The following is a 19,524-nucleotide window of genomic DNA, read 5'->3' as shown; positions in this document are numbered from 1 at the left end:
TTCTCCCTTATCTGTTTCAACGCAGTATACATTATTGAAGTCAACATTGTGCTCTTTTAAGAACTAGATGGGACCGAGTTGGCAAGTGCAACTCGAAAGCCTAGAAGGGAAAATGAAGGGGACCGTGGGTCCATGTGACTGGGGAGAAACAACTCAGAGAAGCTGTTCAGCATGGCTGCCCCAGGTGCAGCGTGTGGTCCATGCCAGGCAGTTATCCACGGGAGAGATGCTAGGTTATGTTAAGCTCTGCTGTGCGTGTTTGCAATGAGAACATAAATGATGAGAGAAGGAAAAACAGAAACGTAGAGAAAAAGAGGTGAGAGGATTAGAGGGGACACAGAACTAATGTTGGAGAGGAGGGAACTCCTGGCTAGACACAGAAACATCAGGGAAGGAAATACAGAGAAGGTGAAATCTCTCATCTCTCCAGCTGATCTCTCCTGTTGTCGTTCTAGGACCAACCTGTCTCCTCCACCAGCTGGGACTGAGTCGGCCTCTCCAACCCTGCCGCCCTTTCTCCTGGGCACCCCAGACCCAGCTCACCTGGGCCTCCCCGAGAACCTGGCCGCTATGACCGTCCCCATCCGCCTGGATGCCCTTTCCTATCTCCTGCACAGTGCCCTGCTGGGGACCTACGCCTTTCAGCAGTCCCTGTCCTCGTGCCCCTGCTCCCCTGAGGCCAGCTGCACCCAGCCTGGCCCGGCCAAGAGGCCACCCTGGGGCCGCGGGGCAAGGAATGACCAGCGCAGGCTGGGCAGGGTCCCTGGCCAGTGGCACTGGGGACGTGGGAGAGCTGAACGGCCTGAAAGGGGCCCCGGGGCTGGCCCTAAGAGCCCACCGATGATGTCTCCACCACCACCTGCCCAGGAAAGGAAGAAGGAAGCCCGAGGCCCGGAGCCGGCCCTGGACACGCGGACTGCTGCCGAGGACTGGGAATCTGAATACTAAGACTTGGAAGCTCCAACAGGCTGGTCCCTGAGAACTTCTCCTGGTCACCCCGTCCTGTCAGCAGTACCCCCCAGAAAGTCTGCTCCCATCCCCTTTCTCAGTCAGAACTCCGATTCTGCCTTCAGTCCCAAGCCTACCTCCAATCTCATCCCCATCTGTTTTGCCAGTCCTATCCCCAGTCTCAATCCCATATCCCAGGCCCACTCATGCCAATTTGTATCTCCCGTATCTTCCTCAAACCCTATACTTGAGTGCACCCTCACTCTTCACCTTGCTGTTCTTTCATCCTAAATTCCTCAGATCTGTCCCATCCTGAACCCCAGTCAGAGTCTCCCCCAACCATCTCCACCCTCTTCCGGTCCCAGCCTCACCTGAGACATTCCCCAGGAGCCCAGTCCACAAAACACCCTGTTAGTCACCTGGACTGCCCCCCCCACACACACACTCTGTTTCCTGCCCATTGGAGGGGAGCTCTGGTTGGACAATAAATGTGTGTGTTCCCCCATATCGTGTGTGTGGCGTGAGCACTGTCCCAGTGGGTGCTGTGAGGAAGGCCTGTGAAGGGGTGGAAGGGTAGCCGGAGGGTCACACACAGGGGGCCTGGCAGTGGGGCCAGCGCGGCCTGATCCCTGCTTCAGCGAATTCCATTTGAAGCCTCTGCCACCGCTGCACTTCTGCCTGCTGGAAGCTTCTGTGCAGAAGGACCATTGTTTGGGGAGGCTTAAGGGATTTGGGGGACCCAGTGTGGTCAGAGAAACCAGCAAGGAGAGACCTGGCTCGGCTCAGTCTGCACCGAGGGGCTGCGGCAAGCAGAGAGCTCAGGGCAGCCTCCGCCGCTCAGGTAGGGACAAGGCATGGGACGTGCGGACCCCTCCTCTCCCAAGACCAGGGGGGCTTATTCCTTTCTTGGGGGCCCAAGGTTACAGCTCCTAGGCCCCATCTTCCCCAGGACGTAGGGATCTAGGTCCTCAACTTGCAGCCCTCATTTTCCCAGGACCCAGGACCCCAGATTCCTAGCCCCCTCCTCTTCCAGAACCAGAGGTTTTTCAGCTTCTTCCCCTCCAGGACCTGGTGTCCCAGTTCCCAGCCTCCTCCTCCTCCCTCAGGACCTGGGGGTCCAAGTGTCCAGCTCCCAGCCTCCTCTTCCCTCGGGACCAGGGAGCTTCTTCCTTTCCTGGGAGGCTGGGATCCTCCTTCCCCTCCACCTAGAATCCCAGAATCCAAGCCCCCAACATCCAATCTCCTTTCCCACTCAGAACCCAGAGGTCTAGGTGGCCAACCTCCAGTTTTCCAGAATCCAAATTCCTAGCCCCTTCTCCCCTCAGGACCCAGGAATTCAGACCCTCAACTTCCAGTTCCCTTTTCCCGATGACCCAGGAATTCAGACTCCTACCCTCCAGCCGCCTTTCCCCCAGGACCCTGGAATGCAGAGTCCCCCCCAACCTTCAGCTCTGTCCTGTCCCAGACCGCAGATGCCAAGCTTATTTTCCTTCAGGTCCCATAGATTCAGGCTTTTAAGCCCCCAATCCTGACTTTCCTAAGGATCCTAAATCCAAGCCCTCAAGCTTTCAACAGTCAGGACCAGGAATCCAGACTTCCAAACGCCAAACCCCAAATCACCTCCTCTCTTTGAACCTAGCAGTCAAGAACCCCCAGCTCCTTCTTTTCCTGGGCACACTTTAGTCCAAGCCCCAGCCCTCTCCTCCCCAAGGGCAGAAGAGTCAAGCCCCCAGTTGCTTCCTCTCCCTGGTCTCCTTGACCCCTAACCCCCAAGTGTCTAGGTCCCCCAGTTCCTCCTCTCCTCGACCCCTCTCTCCCCTTCCCCACAGGTCACCATGTACAGCTTCATGGGTGGCGGCCTCTTCTGCGCCTGGGTGGGGACCATCCTCATGGTAGTGGCCACAGCGACGGACCACTGGATGCAGTACCGGCTGTCGGGGTCCTTTGCCCACCAGGGCCTGTGGCGGTACTGTCTGGGCACCAAGTGTTACCTGCAGACCGAGAGCATCGGTGAGGTCGGCGGGGCAGGGCCTGGGGAATTGGAGGGTCCCAGATAGACCCCACACAGGTCAGAACCTGTCAATGGGGGAGGCCACTGACTTTCCACTTTGTGGCTCAGAGAGATAAGGGGACCATTCCAAGGCCACTCAGAAGAGAGCTCTGGTGGCCTAGAGGCAAAGAGCTGTGCTGCAATCCTGAAGGCACACGGTTCAAGGCCACCAGCTGCTCTGCAGGAGAAGGATGGCCAAGGTCACTGACCCGGAGTGGAATGGGCAGAAATGGGATTTCAGGGCTATTTCCCAGTGCAATTATAGGATGCACTGGTTTAGGGGTGGCTTAAGGCTAAGCAGCTCAGAGGATGTCTGTAGGAAGTTGTACTCCTAAATTAGAGGTCACACCTCTCTGGAGGTTTGAATCCACAATCCTCCCTTGGGTGGGAGAAGATGGACCATAATCTTCCATGCAATTTCCAGTCTTGGTTATAGTTGATTGTGATTCCACAGCAATGAATTGGAATAAGGGTCCCCCCCTTTTTAAAAGGGCTAACACAAACAACAACAAAAGGGAAAATAACACACAAAAATATTTTTTATACCTTTGTTCTTTAAATATGTATTTTTTTTCCTTTCAATTTCTGCCTTTAATTCTTTTTTTCCAAAGATTGTGCGTTTTTCTTTTTTATGATTTTTAATGCAACATATATTTTTACAGAATATTCTTTCCATTTAATTTTCCCCCATTCATTCATTCATTGTTGCACATTTCCCTCCCTGCCCACCCCCTCCCCCAGTTTGATTTTCTCTTTGAAAAAACAAAACAAAACACCTTCTTTCATTGTTATACAATCCCCCTAGTCCACAATCCGCTTTTTTTTTAAAAAAAATACGGAGCTCTGGTGGCCTAGTGGCAAGAAGCTGAAGTGTAATCCCGAAGGCAGGTGGTTTGAATCCACCAGATGCTGTGCTGGAGAAGGAGAGGCGACCTTCTCCTGTACCAGTCAGATCTGATTTGATGGTACATACACAATAATAAAATTTAAAAAAAATAGGTTTTTAAAAAAACCCCGCATTTCCATGTCTGTTAAAAAAAAGAAAAAGGTTATATTATTTTTATTTTTATTTTTTAAAAAGGGAATCCTTGATAGCAGAGTGGTTAAAGCACTCCATTGTCAACCCAACGTTGATTATTCAAACCCAAGTCATTTACTCCCTGGCAGTAAGACGGTGGCAATTGCAACTGTTGAGATTGGCAGCCTGGGAAATTCAATAGGGTCATTCTACTCTGTCCTGCAGAGTCACTCTGAGTCAGACTCGGCTGCCAGTGGGCGGGCTTCTGGTGAAGATGGGTCAAGGCAGCCCGGGGCCTGGTGGCAGGAGGGGTTAAAGCAGTTGGGGTGCCAACCATGAGGTCAGCAGTATGGAGCACGGGGCCACTGTGCGGGAGAAAGACTAGTCAGGATGACGTCCTGCCTTGGAGACGCTGTGAGGCAGCCCTGTTCGATCCTCCAGGCTCCCCTTAAGTTGGAATTGGTTCAACAGCAGTGGGTCTAGGGGTTAAGCAGAGAGAAGTGACACTTCTTGGGCATCAAATAGATTACAAGGGTGGCTCTGAGGGGTACAAATGGTTAAGACTGGGCTGCAGCCTGGTTCTTTGGGAACTGGGCTGCTTCGCTCCACCAGGATGTCTGCAGGAGGAAGAGGGACGGACCATCTCCTCCTGTGCGATTCACAGCCTCGGCTGGAAACACCACGGAGGGTCTGCTCCCAGTGGTTTCCAGCCTGACAGCAGGGAGTGTAAACTAACCGAAAGGTTGGCAGTTCGAATCCACCCATCCTCTCCCAGTGGGTCAGATTTGACAGCTCTGCAGAGCCCAGTTCTGTTCTCACACTCGAGGGGCCAGGACAGGTCAGAGCAACTTGATGGTAACTGGCTCATTTGTTGTTTTTGTTTTGAAATTGTTGTTTTTGTTTTGAATTGTTTTGAAAACAATTGGAGAGAGGGGTGCAGAAATGGCATCTGACAGCGAGCTCTGGTGGTCTAGTGGCAACAAGCTGCACTGCAATCTGAGAGGTTAGTGGTTCAAATCCACCAGATGCTTTGCTGGAGAAGGAGGAACAATCTCCTCCTGTACCAGTGAAATCTGATTTGACGGCACACACACACAATTAAAAAAAAAAAAAGAAAAGTTTTTTATTTAAAAAAAAAGAAATGGCATCTGACAAGTATCCGGGGGGCTCTGGTGGCTTCATGGTAAGGAGTTGAGCTCCCAAATCCAGAGGCAGGAGATTCCACCCAACACCAGCTCTTCCAAGAGGGAAGGACAGGCAGTCTCCTCTCATGTGACTTCCAGCCTCTGAGAACCCGCTGGAGGGAGGGTCAGCTATGAGTCTGTTCTGACATGATGGCATAAAACAACAACATGTGTTCTCTAGGGGGGGACTCTGGTGGTCTGATTCATTAGGAATTGCACTGTCACCCCAAAGGGGGCACCTCTCGGTGGCTGCAATCTGCCAGCGGCTCCGTGGGAGAAAGATGGGCTATCCTTCCTGGGGACTTGAATACCCTTGAATACCCACTTGGAGGGTCAGCTGTGCATTGGTTCTTATGGGACAGCAACGAGAAAGAGAATTAAAGAAAACATTTGTGAAAGATACCAAATTACAACAGGCAAGTGGCTAGAGAAAGATGTATTGACAAGGCGTCAGAGTTTGCTGGAAAATAGACACGTAGTGTGGGTTTTGTTGTTAGGTGGCCTCCAGGCAGTGCCCACCCAGCAGAAGACTGCCCCGGGCTGCTGTCTCCTCCCAATCTCTGCTCTTGGTGGAGCCCAAGCTTGCAGCTGCTGTGTTAATCCAAACCCCTTAAACATTTGTCCAAGCGGCCGGGTGTCAAGTGACTGCCAACTATCTCACTGCAGGCAGAGCAGTCCCCCCCCCCCCCGCCCCCCAGCTTGATTCCCAGGGCCCAGCAAGCAGCACGCAGATGCATTTTATTGGATCTCCATGGTGCCTTTAAAATTCCCGGATCTGTTGCTAGTATTTGCAAGTGTAGGGAGCTTTGGTGGCGTGGTCCGTGGTCTGTAGGGGGTTGAGCTGCTCGCCCGAAGGCCGCTTACTCATCTCTTGACTCTTGGCGTCTGTCAGCAGCTCTGGGGGAAAAAGATGAACACCCCACTCTCGTCATAATTTGCCCTCAGAAACCTGATGGAGTTTCGCTATGAGCCGGCTGGAACCGAGTTGACAGCTTTGAGTTTGAGTCCTTCGCAGATCTAGAGCTTAAATGTCAATATCTGCACTGCAGTTCTAAAAATCCAAATTCTGCTCTCCCCTCCCTTGATCTTCACTTCCTCGGGCTGTCAACCCAAGCCTACAGCTGTTGAGTAAATTCTGACTCCCAGCCACCCTGTAGGACAAAAGTAGAATTTCGCCATAAGGTTTCCCAGGCAGTAAATACGTTTTCCTTTTTAAAATTTTGAGTAAGAGCTTACAAAGCCTAACGGTTTTCCAAGCAGTCGTTCATCTTTTGTTTCCTGACGTTAGCCACCATTGATTACTTTCCTTCCTTCATTCTGATCAATCCCAAGGCTGTCAATCTGTATGGAAGCGGACCGCCTCCTCTTCCTCTCACAGATCACGTGGTGGGTCCTTATCTCCAGCCTTTCCGGGAGCAGCAGCGAACCAACCGCTTTCATCGTGGTGACACCACGCTCTCTCCTCAGACTCATCCCAGCCATGGCCGTTGAGACCTTTCTCTCTTAACGGTGGCCCAACAGGCTCAGCAAAGAACCAGCCCGTTGGGTTTCTGAAGTTGTAATCTTTCCAGCAGAGTGCCACTCCTGTGTGTCCCCTACAAGATGTGTTGAGTCCCACTCTTGTCCCAGGGTGGCTCAGTGGATAGGGAGTGGCACTGCCAAGCCAAATGTGTCACCTCTCTGGTGGTTCAAATCCACCCAAGTTCCCTCAGAGAACGCTGGGCTGTCTCTTCCCATCCTTGTATGATTCACCACCTCTGAAAACCTACTGGACGACCAGCTTTGAATCGGTCCAGACTCAAGGGCAATACGTTTTTTCGTTTTGTAAGCCTTGTTCCTGCAAATTTAATATTATTTGGCAAAACAGGAATTTAAAAAAAAATTTATTATTTTTTGTGTGTGCACCGTCAAATCGGAGGAGATTGCTCCTCCTTCTCCAGCAGAGCATCTGGTGGATTCGAACCACGCACCCCTGGGATTGCAGTGAAGCTAGGAATTTTTTTTTAAAGTCCTCAGTTGTTAATGAAAAGCTTGGGGATGGGAAACCACACATCTGCTCCAAGGAAAACAGAGGGTTTGTGTGTGTGTGTGTGTGTGTGTGTGTGTGTGTGTGTGTGCGCGTGTGTGTGGGTTTTTTTTGTGTGTGTGTGTGTGTTTTTCTGTCAAGGTTTATAGCCTTGGACACTTCCATGCACCAGGGCTCACAGGAAGCCCTTAGGGTGATTCTATACTGTCCTGTACTCAGATCCATGAAGCTGTTGGTGAATTCCCAACAGCAACCTTTTGGTTAACAATCGAGTGCTTTAGCCTAGAAAAATCCTCTTTTCCCCAAATAAGATTACATTTTAGGGCTTAAAGTATCTTTTGGGAAGGTATAATTCAATCCATAACCCTCTCCCATGATCACGTTGTTTGGCCTTTTGAAATCGCCTGTATCGGTGATTATGGAGACAGAAACAACACAGCCATTTGACTAGGGAAGATAGCCTACAAAGATGAAGCTAAGTTGAGCTGTTGTTAGGCTGTTGAGTTTATTCCAACACACAGTGACCCCATGCCCAGTATGGTTGACCCATTTTTTTTTCCAGCCAGAGGCCCAGTCCATTTTCTGAGGGTCTTTCTCTTTTTTTACCAACTCCTATGCTTTACCAAATAGGATGACCTCTTCCAAGGGACTGTGTTCTCCAAATAATGTGCCCAAAGTATGTGGCATGGAGGCTCACCACCTTTGCTCCTAAGGAACATTCTACCCTTTGTTCTGAGATAAATGTCTTTTTTTTTTAGTTAAGAGAGGCGATGATCTGTTGACCATTAACGTGGGGGGTGAGCGTGCCCCGTTTCCCATATCCTCACCTCAGCCTGCTCCCCCCCCATCTCCTTCCTGTATTTGCAACTGCAACAAGCCCTCCACGGCGTTTTGAGGTTTCCCCTTCTTGCATTAATACAACCGTAGGCATGAAATAGGCTATTGCATACTCTCCTTGGGTTCTCCAGACTTTTCAACTGCCTCCTGACATTCATGGAGAAATAGCCAGGAAACGTCCTTTGACGAGGGCTCACGTGAGTCAAGGCTGCTTTTGCAAAGACCTTGACCCAAACCGACGGCTGTCAAAGTCCATTCCAACACTTGGCGAGCTTTCTTCAGGCTCCGAAGGGAGTACGTCTTTTATGGGAGGAGTATGTCCCTTGGACTCATACAAAGCAGCCGGGGGGACTCAAACTACTGCCCTTGCGGTTAGCTACACATTATGCCAGGTCAGCATCCACGCCCCGTGTGAGGTTACCTGTCATCCTGAGGGCTCTGAGAGACAGTGTAACGTGGTTAAGACAGGTGAAGAGCATGGGCTTTGGAGGGACGGTTCTGACTCTTGATTATGGGTCCTTGGACAGGTCACTTCGTCTCTTCTGAGCCTCAGTTTCCTCACCTGAAAAACTTGCATAAAACTAGGATTTACTCACAAGAGTCCACAATTAAGGTTGCCTAGTGGAATGTACTTGGGGCGGTGGGAGGGGTGCGGGGGGATTGTGTACCAGGGAGGGAGTGTTTCTTTTACTTTTAAAAGAGAGGAGCGAATTGGGGGTGGGGGAGGGCTGGGCGGAGAGAGAAGTGCAGCAATGAATGAATGGAAAACCAAAATCTCTGTAAATGCTCATTAAAATTATTTTTAAAAACCCAACAAACAAAAAACCAACTAGGATACTAGGATTTACATTGTAGAGTTCTTGGGAAAAGTAAATTACGATCCATACATTGTGTATAGTTGGTAACCCTTAAGAGGAAGATAAAAACCCCAAAATCAAACGCATTGAGCCGATTCCAACTCATCGTAACCCTGGAGGGCAGAGAACAGCCCCAGAGAAAACATTATGAAAGCAGACGGTGTCATCTTCTCTCGAGGAGCAGCTGGTGGCTTTGAACCACGCAATAGCAGTCAAGCACATTAACTAACATGCCATTGTTGTTGTTGTTGATTGCCTTCAAGTCAAGCATGACTCATATCGACCCTCAGAACAAAAGCCCTTTAGACCCTCTACAACTATCGACATTTATCAAAGTTCACAGAGTTTCCAGAGGCATGTTGTTTAGGGAGTGGATGCCACTCCTACTTCCGAAACTGTCATAGTATGTTGTTGTTGTTATGTGCCGTTGAGTTGCCTGTGATGTATCGCGACCCTATGCCGTTAGGAATTCCTAATGAAAGGGGAGATGATGGTGGCTATTGTCCCCAAGATATCTCCTTGGGGACCAGTTCTTAACTAAGCATGCAACAAGAAAGGACCCCCTAAGGGAGCTCTGGTGGCCTAGTGGCAAGAAGCTGCACTGCAATCCCAGAGGTATGCAGTTCAAATCCACCGTATGCTCTGCTGGAGAAGGAGGGACATTCTCCTCCTGTACCAGTCAGATCCAATTTCATGGTACACACAACAAATAATAAAATAAAATAATAATAATAAAATAAAATTTAAAACATTATAAAAGTAAAAAAAGAAAGGACCCCCGTGCTCAACATTCACCATTGACATCATGTGCCCTGGTGGTGGTGGTGGTTGTTGTTGTTATGTGTCGTCGAGTCGCTTGCGACTCATAGCGACCCTATGTACAACAGCCCTAAACTCTGCTCTGTCCTGTGCCAATCGCACTGTCTCTGACACTCCCATCCCGATTATCCCAGTCACTGAATCAATCCACCGCATAGAGGGCCTTTCCCTCCTGTGCTGTCCCTCCGCCCTCCCAAGCATGATGTCCCTCTCCAAGTTCTGGTCTCTCCTTACAACATGTCCAAAGGATGCTAGACAGAGCCTCAGAATCCTTGCCTCCAAGGAGCAGCCTGGTTTAACCCTCTCCAGGGTGAATCAGTTTGTTTTCCTAGCAGTCCATGGTATCTCAATACTCTTCTCCAACACCAAAGCTCAAAGGCATCAATTCTCCTTCTATCCTCCTTGGTCATTGTCCAACTCTCTGATGCATAACAAGTGATTGCGAAGACCATGGTGGTAGAGAAGGTTAAGTGTTGGGCTGTTAACCCAAAGGTTGGCAGTTCAAGTTTGTCAGTCACTTGTTGGAAGCCAGAAGAGGCAGTCTCCTCCCATGCAGATTCATAGTCTCAGAGACCTGTTGGCAGGCCACCAGGAAAAGGAATGCCCTTAACAGCAGTGAGTTTGATGGCATGTGCCAAGGAGTCCTGTTACAGACCGAGGGTAAAGTATTTAACAGTTATTAATAATGAGACAGACAGCCAGATAAAACAGCATAAAAGACAGGGAGCCAGCAGTTCCAACAACTGAAGGCCTGGATTCCAGCTTCCCTGTATCTTTACTGAAAATTATCAAGAAGTAAATCACAAAGAGAATTCAATGCAAATGAAGCCAAGCTCTTTCTATTGAAAACCTTCCTCTTGACTCAGAAGGGAGGGGTCAGCAAATACAAGGCAAGAATCTGGTAAACCCTTAAGGATTGCCTTGGTGCCCCAGGGTGAATTCCATCCTGAAAAAGCTTTCAATTTATTACAAATATTTAGTGTGAAATTTGGCTTCTCATAGAGTGCTAGGGGTGCAGTGGGTTGGATGTTGGCTGTTAACCAGAAAGTGGTTCAAATCCACTAGCTGCTTTGTAAAAGGAGGATGTGCCCATCTGCTTCCAGACGCCCAGTTTTGGAATCCCCTTTGGAGGACAGTGTTTGGTGGAGCTCCCCAATTAAAACAAGCTCGGGAGCAGGAGTGACATCCACTTCCATAACAGCTTGCCTCCAGACTCTATGAACCTGGAGAAAGGATGAAAGTCACACAAGTGTTGAGGACTTTTGTCCATAGGGTCGCTATGAGTGGCCTGTGACTTGACGGCACTTAACAACAACAAACAACATTGGCAGCTCTGCTCTGTTGTGTGGGAGCCGCGCTGTGTAAGAGCTGGCTCAACCGCTGTGGCCTTGGTTTGGTTATTATGTGCCTGGAACAGATGTTGAGAATAGAGAGGAGAATGAGACAAGCAAAGCTGTTGTACTCACAGCGCTGCATGTAGGCAGGTCAAAGGGAAAGAAAGAAGATGTTTCCAGAATCTAGGGAAGTGATGGGAAAAGACGGGAAGTGGGCAAAGTGGGAGAGGTGAGTGATGGGCAGAGAGGAGTGAAGGGTCTACATTCATTCATTAGTTCACTCACTCATTCGCCGCGTCTCTATGGTAACCACACTTGTGCTGAGAGTGTTCTGACCTGGTATCAAGCCAGCCGTGTTCCAGGTAAGGGATGGTGGTTGTCAGACACCAGCAATTTTTGACTCACAGTGACTCCAGGTGACAGAGGAGAACTTCCCTGTTGGCTGTAATCACTCTGGGGATTGATCTGGTCTTTCTCTCACTGAACTCTTGGGTGGATTGGACGCACCAGCCCTTGGAAGAGCAGCTGAGTCACTACATTGGTGGAGGAGACAGAGTCATGTCCCAGAAGCAAGGGAGGGGGGAAGGATAGTGCCTGAAGAATGAAAGAGGAGACTGGAGAATGGCCTTTGGAGGATGAATAGGAGTTTTCTAGAAGAGACGGAGATCATTTGGAAGGAGGTGAAGGAGGAGCTGGGTCCGGGATTTGGAGGGGACCTAGTATTCTTGCTTCTGAGGGAGCGGTGTTCACTATGGAAGTCCCAGAGGTGAACCCCATGTACTTCCCACAGCCTACTGGAATGCCACCCGGGCCTTCATGATCCTGTCCGTCCTGTGTGCCACCTCGGGCATCATCCTGGGCATCCTGGCTTTTGCTCAGCAGCCCACGTTCACCCGCCTCTCAAGGCCCTTCTCCGCCGGCATCATGTTTTTCGCTTCCAGTGAGTGGGTCCACCTTACCCCACTCCCGACTCCCTACCCATGCCCAACCCCTAAGAAACCAACACACCCATCACCCACTCTCACCTCCTGCTCCTCTTCACGCCCCCTTTGAACTCCAATCCCCCACCACACCCCAACTCCACTTCCATTTCTCACTCCAGATCTCCCCCATCCCCACCCCAACCCTCCTCCCAAGTCATTGCTACCTCCACGTTCAACTCCACCTCATCCTAATCTCCGACCCAACCCCTACCCCTATGCTCACCTCCATGCTCTTGTCTCTGATTCTCTCCCCACCTCCAGTCTCACTCCCTCTGTTTCCATCTCCAATTTCCTACCCGCATGCCCAAGCTCACCGCACTCCCACTTCCACTCCTCTCTCATCAGCCCTTTTTGTCCTCTTGGCCCTGGCCATCTACACTGGAGTCACGGTCAGCTTCCTCGGCCGCCGCTTTGGGGACTGGCGCTTCTCCTGGTCTTACATCCTGGGCTGGGTGGCCCTGCTCATGACGTTCTTTGCAGGTACGGGTCTGGGGGTTGAAGGGGTGTGGGAAGGTCAGTGTTTGGGGAAAGGCTAAGTAACATTTGCCTTAGTGAGAGGATGAGACCTTCCACAAAGACCTCACAGCCTTGAGTTCCACACTCCAGGACAGAGGAGTCTACGAGGGGCACCGAGAGAGAAAGGGCGTGAAGAGAGGGCATCAGGGTCTCTTTGAGTGGGAACAGCAGTCAAGGAGCCAATTGGAATCTCTTCTCATGCAGGCATTTTCTACATGTGTGCCTACCGGATGCATGAATGCCAGCGCCTCTCCACTCCCCGCTGAGCCCAAATGGGTCCCCCAACTTCATCTGCAAGTTAAAAAGGAGAAGAGGAGGGGGAGGGGGTCTGGGAGCCTGGATTCCTGGTTCCTGGGGGGATGACGGGACTCAGTCCTGTTCTTTGAGTGGGGGTTCCTGACTCCTGGGTCCTCAGGTGGGAGGAAAAAGAATGGGGTCTTGTAGCAAAGAGTGGAGAAGACCTAAGCCCCACCCATCAGGGGTATGTTAGAGAAATGGAATATCCTGTAGAGCAATTTTGCGGGGGGCGTTCTAATAAAAGTGATGTGAAACTATGAAAAGTGTGGATCTGTGAAAGGTTGGGAGGGGAGAAACAAATGTGTGCGTCGTAAGTGGGGTGGGACAGGCCAGTGCTCTGTAATTGTACCTCAACCTTCTCCGTCCTTGTGGGGTTGAGGACAGAGGTAAAACACAACTCCTGGCAAGGGGTCGCTCAGACGCTGGGGAAACTTCTGAATAAGTGATGTGTAGTGTTGTTGTTGTTGTTGTTGTTATGTGCCGTTGACTCACTTGAAACTCGTAGCAACCCTATGTACAACAGCCCTAAACCTTCTCCGTCCTTGTGGGGTTGAGGACAGAGGTAAAACAACACAACTCCTGGCAAGTCGCTCAGACGCTGGGGAAACTTCTGAATAAGTGATGTGTAGTGTTGTTGCTGTTGTTGTTGTTATGTGCCGTTGACTCACTTGAAACTCGTAGCAACCCTATGTACAACAGCCCTAAACACTGCTCTATCCTGTGCCAATATTATTGTCTCTGATGCACCTGCCCCCATTACCCCAGGGATGGAATCAATCCATCTATCTCATAGAGGGCCTTCCCCTCCTGCGCTGTCCCTCCACCCTCCCAAGCATGACGTCCCTCTCCAAGGACCGGTCCCTCCTTGCAACTTGTCCAAAGTATGTCAGACGAAGCTTCAGAATCCTTGCCTCCAAGGAGCAGCCTGGCTTCACTCTCTCCAGGATGAACCTGTTCATTTTCTTAGCAGCCCATGGTACATTCAGTACTCTTCTCCAGCACCACAGCTTAAAGGCATCAATTCCTCTTCTATCCTCCCTAGACATTGTCCAGATCTCTGACGCATAGCAAGTAATTGCAAAGACCATGGCCTGGAGCAGGCGCATCTTAGTCTCCAGACTGACACTGTTGTTCTTCAGTTCTTTGGAGAGGTCCTTAGGAGCAGACTTTCCCATCGCAATACGTCTTTTTAATTTCCTGGCTGCTGGTGCCAAGAGTGTTGACTGTTATCAAAGGAGGTTAGTCAAAAAGACCGAATCCCAGGTCATTATCAGACTCTTCAGATTCTTCTTTCTTTGCTTCCACTTTCTTCTCAGCTGGAGTGGCAGCAGTCGAGGGGGTGGGTTTGCCAGCCGGTGAGGCCCCAGTGCCTGGGGCAGGTCCACCAGCACACACATTGCAGATGGGGCTACCAGGGCTGACCATTTGCCAGAAAGGCTCAACACTGACACCGGCTGCCTTAATTGTATCTTCTGTGACGGTCACCTCATTGTTGTGCAGGATAAGGGCCGAGGAGATGCAGGCGAGCTCAGAGATGGAGGCTATGGCATGGTGGTGCTAGGCTGAAGGCTGAAGGCTGCCGGGCACAGTGTCAGTCACCGGATGAAGTGAGGGCCTCACCCCAATTCCACGGCCTTAGCTTCCTTGGAAGAACCAAACACTTTCTCCGCAACTGAGGAAAGGAGTAGATTAACATTTAGTCCACTGCTTTTCTGAGTCTTGGGATAAAAGGCTGTGGAAATATAATCTTCCTGGCTACTGTACCACACCCAGTCTGCTTTCCAACCATTGTGGTTTTTCCAACTATAAACACTAAATCTCTAGCCTATCACCTCCCTCACCTGTCACCTTCCTCATCTGTCTCTTCACACAGCGATCATGACCCAAAAAGTCACTTCGTACATTCACTGGCTAATCCAATAAGCAAATGTCAACTGCTGTGAGATTTACTGATGTCTCCAGTGACAGTTTGACAATGAATAATTGTTGCTGTTGTTATGTGCCTTAGAGTCACCTGCGACTCATAGGGACCCTATGACAACAGCCCTAAACTCTGTCCTATCCTATGCTAATCTCACCATCTCCAACACACCCACCCCTATTACCCCAGTCACTGAGTTAATCCATCTCATAGAGGGTCTTCCTCTCCTGCACTGTCCCTCTACCCTCCCAAGCATGATGTCCTTCTCCAAGGATGGGTCCCTCCTTGCAACATGTCCAAAGTATGTCAGACAAAGCTTCAGAATCTTTGCCTCCAAGGAGTAGCCTGGTTTAACCCTCTCCAGTATGAACCTGTTCATTTTCTTAGCAGTGCATGGTATATTCAACACTCTTCTCCAACATCACAGCTCAAAGGCATCCATTCTCCTTCTATCCTCCCTAGTCATTGTCCAGCTCTCTGACACATAACAAGTGATAGCAAAGACCATGGCCTGTATCCGATGCACTTTAGTCTCCAGAATGACATCGTTTCACTTCAGTATTTTAGAGAGGTCTCAAACTACAGACTTTCCCATCGCAATATGTCTTTTAATTTTCTCGCTGCTGGTGCCAAGAGTGTTGACTGTGGAGCCAAGCAAACTAAAGCTGTGAACAATCTCATCTCTTCACCATCCATCCTGATGTTGCCAATCGGTCCAGTGGTGAGAATGTTTTCTTGATGTTGAGCCTCAATCCATACTGAAGACTGCAGTCCCTGACCTTCCACAGCAAGTGCTTTAGATCCTGCTCAGTTTAAACAAGCAGGGTTGTGTCATCTGCATAATGCAGACTGTTGAAAAAAGAATCAATGCCTTTGAATTGTGTTGGCAAAGAGTATTAACAATTCCAAGGACTGCTAAATGAGTAAATACTGTCAATCCAGTGACGCATGGTTCAAATCCGAGGGCTGCTCTGTGGGAGAAAGACAGGAAATCGGCTCTTGTGAGATTTACTGCCTCTGAAAAGCTGCTGGATGGTCAGCTATGAGTCAGTCCTGACTAGAAGGCACACAACAACCTTGGAGGAATTTCAACCAGGGTGCTTCTTGGAGGCAAGGAGAGTGAAATGAATTTTCACGTATTGAGAATGCTGGCATGTTGTCAGGAGGTATCAGTCTGTAGAAAAAGGCATCATGCTGGGAGAAATACAAGGTCAGAGAGAGAGAGAGAGAGAGAGAGAGAAAGAGAGAGAGGGAGAGAGAGAAAGGCTCCCAATGAGACAGATTGACACGGTGACTGCAGCAACAAGTTTGACTACAGTGGAGATTGTGAGGCCGACATGGGATCCGGCAACTTTCTGTGTGTTGTTTATCGGGTCTGAGTCACAGGCAACTTGATCCCACCCAACAACAACCTTAAAAAAAAAGGGAGCCTTAGGGAGCTCTGGTGGCCTAGTGGCAAGAAGCTGCAATGCAATCCCAGAGGTATGTGGTTCGAATCCACCAGATGCTCTGCTGGAGAAGGAGGGGCAATCTTCTCCTGTACCAGTCAGATCCGATTTGATGGTACACACAAACAAACTAATAAAAGTTTAAAAAATAAATAAAAGGAGCCTTGGCCATACAGGTCATTGTGTGTTGGACAGGAGTTCAGATCTACCAGCCCCTGCTGTGGTCAGAAGATGAGATCGTCTGCTCCTGTTTAAGATTTACAGCCTCACATCCAACCAGATGGAGAGCAAGTGATTCATGCTGAGAGCCAAGGTCAATAGCCGCAACCTGATGGCTTGCTCTGGACTGGGCTTTGCTCTAAGATGCATGCAGATGCTCTAAGTTTCCAAGCCAAACAGAAGGTCTGCCCATCTCATTGGGGGTCTTCCTCTCTTTCAATGACCTTCTCCTTCCCTCAGAAGGCTGTTTCCCCACAGACTTCCTCCCTTAAGACACAGGTTTGATAGGGATATGGGAGTCCATGATTAGCTATCAAAATAGGGAGTGAGGATATGGACTTACATGCTTTCATGAAAGGAATTATTGGTGAGATGATTGATTGTAAAGTTGGGGGGGGGGGTTAAATAAACCTGCAATATGAAATAATGAAATGGACTGAGGCTCAATACCAAGAAGACAAAGATTCTCACCACTGGGCCACCTGGAAGCATCATGACAGATGGTGAAGAGATTGAGATTGTTCACAGCTTTAGTTTGCTTGGCTCCACAGTCAACACTCTTGGCACCAGCAGCCAGGAAATGAAAAGACATATTGCAATGGGAAAGTCTCCAGTTAGAGACCTCTATAAAGTACTGAAGAGCAATGATGTCAGTCTGGAGACTAAGGTGCTCCCGATACAGGCCATTGTCTTTGCAATTACTTGCTATGCGTCAGAGAGCTGGACAAATAACTAGGGAGGATAGAAGGAGAATTGATGCCTTTGAGCTGTGTTGGAGAAGAGTATTGAATATATAATGGACTGCTAAGAGAACGCACAGGTTTGTCCTGGAGAGGGTTAAACCAGGCTACTCCTTGAAGCCAAGGATTCTGAAGCTTCGTCTAAAATACTTTGGACATGTTGTAAGGAGGGACCAGTCCTTGGAGAGGAATATCATGCTTGGGAGGGTGGAGGGACAGTGCAGGATGAGGAGACCCTTGATGAGATGGACTGATTCAGTGACTGGGGTAATCAGGATGGGTGTGTTGGAGGCACTGAGATTGGCACAGGACAGAGCAGGGTTTAGGGCTGTTGTACATAGGGTCGCTATGAGTCTCAGGTGACTCGATGAGACATGAACAACAACAACAACACAATGTAAATGAAAGTCTTTATAAACATTAAGTACATGCATGAAACACAATGCATATGAATGATAAGAATATTAATTAAAAAAGGTTTACAGTCTCAGAAACTTGATGAAGGGTCACCTTGAGTGGGAATCAACACAATGGCAATGGAAACATAAAACGAAGGGACCCTGGTGGCAGGCACAGTGTGTAACGTGTTAGGCTGCTGGTTGAAAGGTTAGATTTGAGTCCACTGGTCTGAGGGAGAGAGATGGCCAGTCTCTTGTAAATATTCTATCTCAGAAAGCTGTTGAGGGAGTGGCTGTGAGTCAACCTCACCTTGAGGACAGTGGTTTGTGGCTGGGAGTGTGTGTATCATGCAAAAGGAGCTGGGGGGGAAGTGGTTAATCAGAGATCAGCCTTTTGAATCCAGCTGGGGTGGCGGGTGGAGGTGGGGAAGATGGGACAGCCTGCTTCTTTCAAGCCTTCCAGACTTGGAAGCTCCTCGGCTGTTCTAATCTGACAGGGTCACTATAACTCTGCGTGAACTCTTGAGTTTGTTTTGTTTGGTGGTTAGAATCTAAGGATGCTCTCAAGAAGAAAGATGTTAACAATCTGTCCTAAAAAGATTGTTGGTGGTGGTGTGGTCAAGTCAGGACCAGCTCATAGATGACACCCCCCCCCCCAGGGGGTTTTCAGAGGCTAAAGTGACAGGGAAGAAGATTGTCTCTCTTTCTCCCATGGTACAGGCAGTGGACGTGAACCACGTGCCTTTGGGTAGGCAACACAACTCCTTACCACTAGGCGGTGAGAACTTCCTAAGGAATATATTTATTCTGTTCCACAGACAGGGTCACTACGAGTCAAAATGACACATTATTTAATTTTGATTTGCTATAAAATAGGACTATTTAGCTAGGGCAATTTTAGTAAGCAAGAATATTTATTGGAGCCCACACTATCTTAGACTATTTATTAGAATATCTTAGAATATTTCTTAGAGCCTACACATTATCTTTATAGAGGCTTACACCCCAGAAGTAATATTTATTGGGGCCTCTTTAAAAAGAGTAATGTAATACTGATAGCAGCTTACTCTAACAGTAATGACCATTGAGGCTTTCTCTAACAATAATTTGGTGATGCCCATTTAAACAGAAATATGTAAAGGCCTGTTTCAGTTTATAGGGGCTTTACTCTAACAATTAATGCCAGTGGAAACACAAAGGTGTGCCTGATCTGAGCCGGGGTATTTTCAATTGCTTCCTATACGTCTGAAAGTTGGACAACGAATAAGGATGACAGGAGAAGAATGGATGTCTCTGAGTTGTGGTGTTGGAGAGGAGTGTTGAACAGCCCACTGAAAGAATAAGAATGTCTGTCTTTGAGGAATTGTTAGCTAGTTGTTCCTTAAGGCAAGGATCATGAAACCACCTCTCATCAATTTGGGCCATGTTATTATTAGGATGGGCTAGTTCTTAGAAAAAGACATGGTCCTGGAGGAGGTGAAGGGCCAGAGAAAGAGAGGAAGACCCTTAATAAGATGGACAAACACAGTGACAATGAGGTTGGAACATGTGGGAGAGTGTAAGGATGGTACAGGAAAGGGCAGAGATCAGAGCTATTATTCAAACAGTCACTATCACTGTTAGTCATCTTGAAGGCATCTAACAATCACACTTTTAATAACAATGACTGTCATTGTAATTATAGTAGCCAACTCACCTCTCTAATTGCCTACTCAACTTGTAATGAAAGAGCGTCTCCAATTTCACATGCCCAAACCCCAGTCCCCTCCCTGTCAGTCTCTCCTTTTCTGCTCCTCCTAAAGTCCCCCGCATTCCAGAGAGTAACACATTTATTTGTCTTTCTAGGACCTCATGCACTTACTGCAGAGGGTCAAGGACTGCAGCCTTCAGTATGGACTGAGGCTCAATGTCAAGAAGACAAAGATTCTC

At 49.0% G+C, this 19,524-nt stretch overlaps 2 protein-coding genes across 2 annotated transcripts; one reads left to right on the top strand and one right to left on the bottom strand.

Annotated features, from left to right (window-relative positions):
* Positions 1-2,783: 2,783 nt before the first annotated feature.
* On the top strand, positions 2,784-12,889 carry LIM2 (lens intrinsic membrane protein 2, 19kDa). Its single transcript, XM_006897291.1, has 4 exons — positions 2,784-2,958; positions 11,864-12,013; positions 12,402-12,536; positions 12,777-12,889. Exons 1-4 carry the CDS (start codon positions 2,784-2,786, stop codon positions 12,836-12,838), a joined length of 522 nt encoding a protein of 173 aa, XP_006897353.1. The 3' UTR covers positions 12,839-12,889.
* Positions 12,890-14,108: 1,219 nt separating this feature from the next.
* On the bottom strand, positions 14,109-14,726 carry LOC102870481 (60S acidic ribosomal protein P1-like). Its single transcript, XM_006897366.1, has 2 exons — positions 14,711-14,726; positions 14,109-14,410 (listed from the first exon to the last, which is right to left on the bottom strand). The coding sequence occupies exons 1-2, from the start codon at positions 14,724-14,726 to the stop codon at positions 14,109-14,111; spliced, it is 318 nt and encodes a 105-aa protein (XP_006897428.1).
* Between the last annotated feature and the right edge of the window lie 4,798 nt (positions 14,727-19,524).

The sequence above is a fragment of the Elephantulus edwardii genome, unplaced genomic scaffold, assembly GCF_000299155.1.
Source record: "Elephantulus edwardii isolate Elephantulus edwardi_28Jun2011 unplaced genomic scaffold, EleEdw1.0 scaffold00208, whole genome shotgun sequence".
Classification (NCBI taxonomy): Eukaryota; Metazoa; Chordata; class Mammalia; order Macroscelidea; family Macroscelididae; genus Elephantulus; species Elephantulus edwardii.
The sequence above is the reverse complement of the archived record's forward strand: the minus strand, read 5'-3'. Positions and strand labels throughout refer to the sequence as shown.